Source organism: Leucopleurus acutus (assembly GCF_964270905.1).
Source record: "Leucopleurus acutus genome assembly, chromosome: 2".
NCBI classification, from domain to species: Eukaryota; Metazoa; Chordata; class Mammalia; order Artiodactyla; family Delphinidae; genus Leucopleurus; species Leucopleurus acutus.
The window spans coordinates 183,378,978-183,389,328 of NC_139143.1; the positions used below are offsets into that span (position 1 = coordinate 183,378,978).

Genomic DNA, 10,351 nt, shown 5'->3' on the forward strand with positions numbered 1-10,351 from the left:
GCTGCTGGTGACGCTTCAAAATCTGCTGTATCTGATCCCTTCCCTCCAGGGCCCACCGCCGCCATCCTTTAAAGCTGAAATAGCCCAGCAATCCCCACCCATCCAACAAATGCCCAGTCTCTGTCCCACGTGCCACCACAGCGCTACCCTAGGCACCTAGGAAAGCAACAAGGAGGGCAGGGGGTCCTGCCCACCTGCGGCCCACAGCCTAACGTGGGAGACTGGCGGTGTGTTCCCTTGGGGACCACTGAAAGAAAGGGTGTGACAGAGCTAAGGAGGGGACTCTGCTTTAGTTAGGGTAGCTGGGGGGGGAGCAAGAGCATCCCAGAGAATGACACAGAGGACGACACAGAGACTTGGACTTGAAAGATGAGAATGAGCCATGTGTGAAGGCCTGAGTCTTCCAAAGAAACGTCCTGAGGAGACCAAAGGGCTTGGCAAGTTCAGGAACAAAAAGAGGCCACTGCGGCCAGGTCAGAGTGAGCCAGGGAGAAAGCAGAGGCAGCTGCCACCAGATCCTGCAGAACCTTCACGACCAAGGTACAGAGACCAGGTGGCCTTTGGAGAGCGGTGGGGCGCTGCAGGGTTTGGGGCAGGGGAGTGACAAGACGTGACGAAGTCTTCTGGCTTCTAGTCTATTCCATATTCAACTTCTCCAAACGCTCTGCCTTCTCTATTAGTCAACCTATAAAGCATCTGGTTCAAAGCTCTTCTAAAAACATTCTAAATAAAGTCCTGTAGTTCCTCTACTGGTTTTAGAAACTTTCACAGTTCAAGGGAAGCAAAGAAAATGAGGTACCTGAGAGCTTTCTCACCCTGACATACCCGTGCCCCTTGTCCAGAAGGTTCTGATGCAGGGTGGGAATGGAGTGGGGGCTGAGCAGGAAAAGGAGCTTTCTGTTGCCTCCCAGTGAGCCTGTTACTGGCAAGACTGAGTTGCAACTTCTCAAACCACCTTCATCCAAAGCAGCAAACTGTGGACCTACAGCCTTTCAAGTCAGATAGTTTGTTTGCTATACCCACAGATTTAAAAAAAAAAATAAAATTCTATTGGAAGAAAACTCCCCATTTTACTCTTCAAAGTTCCTTCCTGGCCCCTACAGGCACAACCCTCTGGCTCTTCCTGCCCTCACCAGCCTAGGTCCTCTTACTCCTCTGGGGCTCTCACAACCTACAATGACCCAGACCACTGGTGCTTCTGACCCTCAATTCCTCTGACCAGTCAATATCCTCTACATCCTTCCAGGTCAAGTTCACATCCCAGTTCCTCCATGAAGACATTCCAAACAATGCAGGATTGTCCACTTTTCTGGCTTCCTGTACGGTCAGCTTTATGCTCTATACATATAGTACTTCAAGGCAACGTGGAGAACGATACCATGAGGAGAGACAGACTGTTGGTGAGATGATGAACTAGGAGGTTTAGTAAACAAGGAATGTCTCGGTCTGTACTCAAGCAGTAACAGTGATTAGAAGGTATTTACAGGGCAGAATCGAGACTTGGTTACTGGCTGAAGATGATAATAACAATACTTAGTGTTCCCTACATGCCGGGCACTAGTCTTACTGCTTTACATTTATTGCTCATTTACTCTTGCCCACAATCACATGGAATGGGCACCGCTATTATCCCTATTTAACAGGTGGGAAACAAATACCAAGAAGGCAAGTGACTTGCCCAAGTTTACACAGCTGGAGGGGAATGTGAGTCACAAGACACCAAAGGTGAGGCAGAGCTAAACCCCCCTCGAACCTTCTCTACCAAAGCATTAAAATCAGAACAACAAAAAATGTAAGACTTCTGCCACAGTTCCTTCCACAGTTATGTAAGGAAATGCTATTCAAGTTACTAATTTCTTTTTTCAAATTTCAGAAATAATCTAATATTTTCATTCGGAAAGACAATGTCCTGGATTTTATAAAAATTGCTAATTTACCTAGTAAAATACATGATTCAAAATGAGATTTAAGGGCCATCATTATTCAATGCATTAGTTTCCTAAACTATACACTCACTAGTTGAGGTTTAAGTAATAACAACAGATTGGAATCACCTTAGTTGGAAGGCTTTTTTAAAAATGTCTTTAGTGTCAAATTTGTATTTATAGTTACCTACAAAAAATATAATTCTATATTAATAATATGCTACAACAGCAAAAGTGCTTTTGACTTTTTACACCATATATATTTTTAGGATTAGAAAAAAAGCAGGGGAGATACCTAAAACGAAAGATAGTAGCCATCCCACAGTTTCACCAAATCTTTAGAAATATGATTATGAACAGGTTTATCTAGATGGTCAGATGGTCTCCCATAAAATATTTCCTGTAAAAGGAATAAACCACTAATATGCACAACAAATGGATGACTCTCAAAAACATACGCTGACCAAAAGGAGATAAACACAAAGGAGCACATACTATATGATTCCATTTACCTGAAATTCTAGAATGGGAAAAACCAAACCATAGGGACAGAGAGCAGATCAGTGGTTGCCTGGGGTAGGGGCTCGGGGGAGGACTAACTGCAGAACAGCAAGAAGGAACTTTTGAGGGTGATGGAAATGTCCTATATCTTGACAGTGATGGTAGTTACATGAGTGTAGACATTTGTCAAAACTCAACACTTCGAATGACTGTATTTCATTACACATAAATTATACCTCAAAGTTGATTTTTAAAGTAAAATAAGTAAATGAATCCTATTCCCTCCGCTTTAAATCGTGCTAAAATGAGACATTAATGCTCTGAGAAAATAAAGAACAAAAATACCAATGCCATAGAAAAAAATTTTTCTCAAGATTTTTCTTTAACCCAAGTCAAGCATTACTTTGCTCAAAAGCCTCCAAAGGTGTCCCATCTCCCTGAGCAAAGTCCGCTCTGGTCCTCACAATGACCACAGGTCTGACCCAACGCCTCTCTGACCCCATCCGCTCTGCTCCAGGCACGTGTGTTCTGGACCCAGCCTGCTCCACTTCCTCCCTACACCCCTCTCTTCACACTCTCAAATAAACAGTCACTGCGTTTAATATGTAGCAGCACACTGGCACTGGCTGCTATTACATAAGGCTGCATGTACCATCTTACACAGGCAACACATACTAATGTCTTTATTTTTATTTTTTTTCAAGATGCTAAATAGAGTCCCTCTTTTTTTTTTTTTAATTATTTTATTTCATTTATTTTTGGCTGCGTTAGGTCTTTGTTGCTGTGCGTGGGCTTCCTCTAGTTGTGGCGAGCAGGGACTACTCTTCATTGCGGTGCGCGGGCTTCTCATTACAGTGGCTTCTCTTGTTGCGGAGCACAGGCTCTAGGCGCGCGGGTTTCAGTAGTTATGGCACGTGGGCTCAGTAGTTGTGGCTCGCGGGATCTAGAGCACAGGCTCAGTAGTTGTGGCACACGGGCTTAGATGCTCCGCAGCATGTGGGATCTTCCTGGACCAGGGCTTGAACCCATGTCCCCTGCATTGGCAGGCGGATTCTTAACCACTGCGCCACCAGGGAAGTCCCTAATATCTTTATTTTTTTAAATATGAGAATAAGCAAGCTTTACTGGTATTTCATTTAAATTTATATCAGTAACTCCTTTTATACACTTCATCCAAAGACTGATCATAAATTACTACATCAATTTTAACCTATTTAATTAAAGCTCCTCGTTTCTTAAATATCGATTTGATCAAAACCAACACTGGGGAGCAACAGCAGTGGGTGACAGGAGAGATCAGATTCAACATCCCTTAATATTAAGAACACAACATTGTATATTCACACTAAGATACATATCCCTGCTACAACAGACTAATACTAATCACCATAGCACTTGTTGTCACCAGCAAAAGACATCCAAGAATCAGAGAGTATTAAAACACTCAAATTCTTCTTTGTTTAGACTGGCAAACAATACTCTTAGTTACTATTCTGGGGGCAAACAACGGAGGAAAAAAATCAAACAAGCTTCAGTTTCCTAAAATAGCATTAAATTGTATTTGGTTAAGGAATGAGTACGACTGCAATTAACAACAAGCAGATGGGGACACAGAACAAGAAAATCTTATACAGCATCTCTGCAAAAGAACAGCAGTCAAATAGTTCTGAAAACACTTTCAAAAGTACCCTCCTTCAAAAAGCTGGCAGGTCTATTAAGCTTCCAACTAAAGAAACTGTCCTCGAATATGGTGTTAATAGTGAACAAACATAGTATTACATTCTTGCCCCTAACAATCCAGTCCCTGCAGCACAGGAAGAACGATATTCTAACAAGTGGAAATCAGATGATGTCTCTGTCCAGTGGCTTCCCATTGCATTTAGAAGAATAAAAGATAAACTTCTTGGGCTTCCCTGGTGGCGCAGTGGTTGGGAGCCCGCCTGCCGGTGCAGGGGACACGGGTTCGTGCCCCGGTCCGGGAGGATCCCACATGCCACGGAGCGGCTGGGCCCGTGAGCCATGGCCGCTGGGCCTGCAAGTCCGGAGCCTGTGCTCCGCGGCAGGAGAGGCCACAGCAGTGAGACGCCGGCGTACCTCAAAAAAAAAAAAAAAGATAAACTTCTTCTCATGGCCCTAAAGGCCCTATAAATCTGGCCCTCATCCCTCATACCAACTTCATCCTGTCCAGCGTCCCTGATACTCGTCACACTCCAGCCCCTGGCCTGCACTCCGTTCCTTGAACCAGCAAGCTCATTCTCACCTCAGAGCCTTTGCACTCACTGTTTGTTCACTCTGCCTAGAATTTCTTTCCCCAGATCTTCACATATCTGGTTCTTAGTTATGTCTTGAGTCTCTGTTCTGTTATTAATCACTTCTTCAGAACAGCCTTCCCTGACCATGTAATCCAGAGAACCTCTCCACCCATCATTCTTTATCACATTACCTTATTTCACTGTCTTCACAGCACTTTTCACTGTCTGAAATTATCTTGCTTGTCATCCTGCTTTTTAACTGTCTCCCTCTAAAACTCTGTGTTACAAAGCTGAGCCCTTGCCTACCTAGTTCCCTGCAGGCAGAATCCACAACACACTGGGATGCAGTCTATGCAGGACGCATGAGGGGATGAGAGAACATTCCGAACAGCTACAGTAATGGAATATGGATCTTTCCATTATTCTGAGGGCTTGTCACAATTCTCAGGGTTGGATCTGCAGCATCAGTGATTAAAAGCTTCTTCTGCTATTTTAGTAAGTAAAACTTTAAAACAAGTTTGGAACACTAAATTGCTTTGCTACTGATTACTGGCAATACCACAGAACAGTGGTCCCCAACCTTTTTGGCACCAGGGACCAGTTTCGTGGAAGACAATTTTTTCCACGGGGGCGGTGGGGAGAGTGGTTCAGGCGGGACCGTGAGCGATGGGGAGCGACGGGGAGCAGTGGGGAGCAATGGGGAGCAATGGGGAACGGTGGGGAGCGGTGGGGAGCAGTGGGGAGCAATGGGGAGCAGTGGGGAGCGGTGGGGAGCAGTGGGGAGCGATGCGGAGCGGTGGGGAGCGGTGGGGAGAGGTGGGGAGTGATGGGGAGAGGTGGGGAGCGATGCGGAGCGGTGGGGAGTGGTGGGGAGCGGTGGGGAGCCGCAGATGAAGCTTCGCTCACTTGCCCACCACTCACCTCCTGCCGTGCGGCCCAATTCCGGTCTGCCGCCCAGGGGCTGGGGACCTTTGCCATAGATGACTGATCAGTATACAGACATGCTGCAATCATAAAACTACTACACTGATAGAAAGTTTCATATATTAGTAACAATTTGAGTTATATAAAGATTCTTTAAAAGTTAGTAATCAAGACAGCAGTATTAAACCATTAGGGCTTAAACTTACACAATGCTATATGTCAATTATATCTCAATAAAGCAGGAAAAAAAAAATCACTGGGGCTGTACCTAAATATTACAGTTCTCTTCTCCTCCCAAGCACCTGATGGGTTTGCACTGCTTTCCCCACTTGAGTTTTAAGTTCAATGCAACCATGGGAGTAACTCTAGCCAGTTAAGCAGAAGAAGAAGAAACAAGTACTGAGACAAAGCCTCCATCATCCTTGGTTCTTAAGCAACTAAAATAGCAGATCCACACTGGATGTGCAGCAAGAACAAGAAATAAATGGTTGCTGTGTAAGACCCTGAGATTTTGGAGCTGCCCGTCTGTAAGTGCAGCATAACACAGCTTATCCTGACCGGTACAGCAGTATAGCATGGTGACCAAGAACCCCTGGGCTTTGGAATCTGACTGGCCTGAATCAGAATCAGATTCAGATTGAGTCTGAGTGAATCAGAGCTCTATCACTTACTGTTTGAGTGATCACAGGCCTCTGGCCTTAATGTCTTCATCCATAAAATAGTTATGATACCTACTCTCCATAGAGTGGTTGCAAAAGACTGAATTGAAAGAATATATCTGTAATACACATCGCGGTGCCTGGCGTGTTGGTTAAGCACTCACGAGGCAGCAAGTGGCATTAAACCCTAGAACACCTACTTTAAGGGACTGTGAGCTTATGTGCATTACGGAACTTTGCTCACCTTGGATGCTCTATAAAGTAAAGCATTCTAAACTCTCTGTCCATGAGACAGCCATTTATAAAGTTCTGGATTCTCCTAGATGAATCTAGGAAAAGATAAGAAGAATAGTGGAACAACTCCAAGTTAATAGGGATGGGTGTGGAATGACAATGAAGCAAGTAAAGGATATCTGTGATTTGAAAGTGGAAAGAAAAGAAAATGGAGAGTGAGGGGAGGAGATACAGTGGCTGCAAAGGCTGGATTCTAAATTAGAAAGAGAAGAGATAGTAAGAAGGGGCTAAGTGCTGAGAACAGACAGAAAGAGAATGAAGGACAAAAAGCATGTGGGTCTGGAGCTCTGTGGAGCCCAGGGCTGAGAGTGGAGGGAGAGCCCGGCTAGCCACACCAGGAACGACTTGAAACACATTGATAAGACAGCAGTTCAAACTGCTGCTTCAACAGTCAGTGTTTAAAATGCCAGGAGGCTTTGGACTCTGCTGTTTCTTCTAAAGGACTCACTTGTAAACAATATGGTATGCTCACTCCTGGGATCCTTTGGTCCCTAAAACTCAACTGTCAGGCATGTATGAATGAAAGATTCTGTGCTATTGTCTTAGAAACTACACCAATCATAAGAGACAGATCTGACAGCTACAATTCACCAAAGCAATGCTGATCAGTCCCTAGAGAGAAAAATCTAACCCTAAACTCACCATCAAGATTTTAATTAAAAATCAATCTGGTTCAAGTTAAAACTTTTTTAATATCTGTGTTTTTGTGTAGTTGTTTTGAAGCTTTTCAAGCACTTACTGCTCAATTTCACTGGCTGAAAATAAGAATAAATACAAGAGGGAAAAACATGAAGTGTCCTGAAACAATTCTTAATTTTTAAAAATCACTGGGACAATTACTGAAAAACACTCATAGATTGTATGTCATGCTATAGTAATCAGGTCTCAATATCATGGGACTAATACTCCTCAAATAATAAAAATATAACTAATGATGCTGAAAATTTTACTCATAAAAAGGGGACAATTTTTATAATCCAAATAAAAGTTTCACTGCTACCAGAGCATTTAAATGACACCCAAATCAGAAAATGTGCTAGCCACTAGAAACATAAGAGGACACTTCCCCACTGATATTTGGCATCTGGTATCAAAGGCAGTCCTCTGTAGATCTGATATTAAAACTTGTCAAGAGCAAAACCAAATTGTAAGAGAGCCAAAAAAAGAAACGGTTATTACCACGACTCTTTTGAATGGCATGCGGACTTTCTTCAAACACAAGTTCTTTTGATACAAATGGAATATTAAAGCGAAAGTGTGAGGCGTCAAACAGGTCTAAATACATTCGAAATGAAATGTTATTAGCTTAGCACAGTTAGCCACCTGAAGTAAGTGGCTGTTGAAGAGTGATGTAACCTAAGTGATGTCAGTATTTAGATTCCACTTTGGACGCATTCACCATCATTCCATTCCAGAATCGAGACTCTTCTAGCAACAGCTCCGAGGCAGGAGGAAAGCAAGTTCCATGGGGAGACCAGGTCAGCATTAAGACTCAATCTTAAAAAAGGAAAATAAATGAACTCTACGACATATATCCGCACATAACTTTGAAGGACAGTGACTATGAAAAATCCATTCTGTTCTCTTTTCCCTACCCCATCTCACCATTTCAAAAATAATTTGCCTTCAAAAGCATGTCAGTAAATCTGCAAGCTTTAAAATAATAGCAACCATGTGCCCCATGTGTTTGCCAGATTCATTTTTATGATGTATAGTCCTCTGCATTAAAATCAACGAATTTTTGATAAAGAAAGTAATGAAAAGAAATCAAAAGAATCCATTCCAAAAACTTCACACCTCTCAACCCCAACACAGGACTGAATTTATTAAACTTGGTCACTTAATGAAATTGGAGTTGTGAGCTCCAGTTAGACGCACCTGTAAATGGTAAAAAAAGGTGTCCGAAGTTTCAGTTGATTCAGAGTACAAAATGTTTTCAAGCCTGATAGTTTTAAGCTAAACACCAAAAATTACAGACTACACACTTTTAAGTTCTGTCCTTCATATTTTTAAAAAAAGAGTTTTATAAAGATTTCAAAAGAGAATGTTTCTGACATCCATACATTTCTAGAACTGCAAGTGAAATGATATTAAGACCAGAAAATAAGAATCCTACTTTAGAACATATAAAATCTATATAACTGGTTCTACTTATCAGAACACCCTTGAGGCTACAGAAATACAGAATTGTTTAATCTCCAGGTAACCCCACACCCTCCTGTAAGGAGAAATACATCTTACATTTCAATATCTGCCCTCTTGTTTTTATTCTAAACGGGTTTTTGTTTTGTTTTGTTTTGGGGGGTTTTTTTTGTGGTACGCGGGCCTCTCACTGTTGTGGCCTCTCCCGTTGCGGAGCACAGGCTCCAGACGCGCAGGCTCAGCGGCCATGGCTCACGGGCCCAGCCGCTCCGCAGCATGTGGGATCTTCCTGGACCGGGGCACGATCCCGTGTCCCCCGCATCGGCAGGCGGACTCTCAACCACTGTGCCACCAGGGAAGCCCTCTAAACGGGTTTTTCAAGGACAGAAAGCTTAAAGTTCCCCATTCAGTTTTGGTCTCTAAAAATAACTTCCAATTTTCCCTGTGCAACCAATGGGTTATTACAAAATAAAAAGTACTAAAAATGAAAGCTTAATAAGCTTCGAAACAAAAAAATAACACTAGAGTGTGGCAGGGAAGGTAAAAAAAGAAAGTCTGAACTAAGGTCCCTAAGAATGAGTCCTCTACTCAGGGTTCCACAGAAAAGCCAACTCATGCCAAAACAATGCACACTCCACGAACAAACACACACTATGAAAACGATGAACTAATGAATGGTATTAAGAAACAGAAAGGAAAATCTGGGAGGAATGAAGGTGTGTGTTACTATCTTTTAAAAATCAAGAACTGGTCTAACATCTAGGTAATGTATTTGTATAAATTCTTATTTTTAAACTCACCTGATTCATTTTCAATTCCTGTTGTGTTCTGAAAAGATACACACAACAAAGAAACTTCTTTGATTACATGAGCCCTAAAAAGAAAAACAGACAATTGTGATATGTACCTGCCTACAAATTGACAGTGATTTAAAACCACATACAGAACTGCAGAGTTTGCTCAAAGGGCTACTCATAAAGCAACTCCGTGCCAGATCAACTTCAATATATGCTGAGAACTTACTTTGCAGATTTATTATCTACAATAAAATAGATGTCTTACTATTCTTTACTGAGGCTTCACTGTACTCTACAATTGAAAGCAGACTCATTAGAATGACATCAAATTTTTGCTTTGGAACTGAATCATCCCTAAGAAGAAATAAATTAGCTTTGTTAACAGAAACACAAAGCAGTGCTGAGTAACTTATTATGCAATGTAAATGTTCTTCTTTTACTTATATCAATACTGTGTTGAATACAAATACAATTAGAAAAACACAATAACGTATAGTTATTGTGTTTTTCAAGTTCCTGAAGTAGAAAGGTGGATTTACTAACATTTCCATGGAGAGTTCTCTTTGAGGAAAAGAATGAAAACTTTGAAGTAAAATGCAAATGTTTTAATAAAAGCTGTTTGGAAAGACCTACACTTATTCCTTTAAAATTTTTCTTCAATTTATTCAGAGTATAGTAACAAGACGACAAAATCATTTCTTGGAAATGCAAATGACATACCTGTCTCTAGATAACAACCTATGAAGATGGTCCTTTCTGCAACGTTCTCTCTTAGAAGTCATTTGATGTCATTCATAATATATGAAAATCATGAGAGTAGCACTTCCACTGTAATATTCTTGCTTTCAGCATGTATA

General features: G+C 41.9%; 1 protein-coding gene across 1 annotated transcript in view; it reads right to left on the minus strand.

Moving 5' to 3' along the window:
• PRDM2 (PR/SET domain 2) overlaps positions 1-9,585 on the minus strand; it is a 103,468-nt gene extending 93,883 nt beyond the window's left edge. Inside the window, exon 1 of the mRNA XM_082865250.1 lies at positions 9,498-9,585. Coding sequence (XP_082721376.1) covers positions 9,498-9,506 — 9 coding nt within the window. The 5' untranslated portion in view covers positions 9,507-9,585. The remainder of the gene's footprint in view (positions 1-9,497) is intronic.
• Between the last annotated feature and the right edge of the window lie 766 nt (positions 9,586-10,351).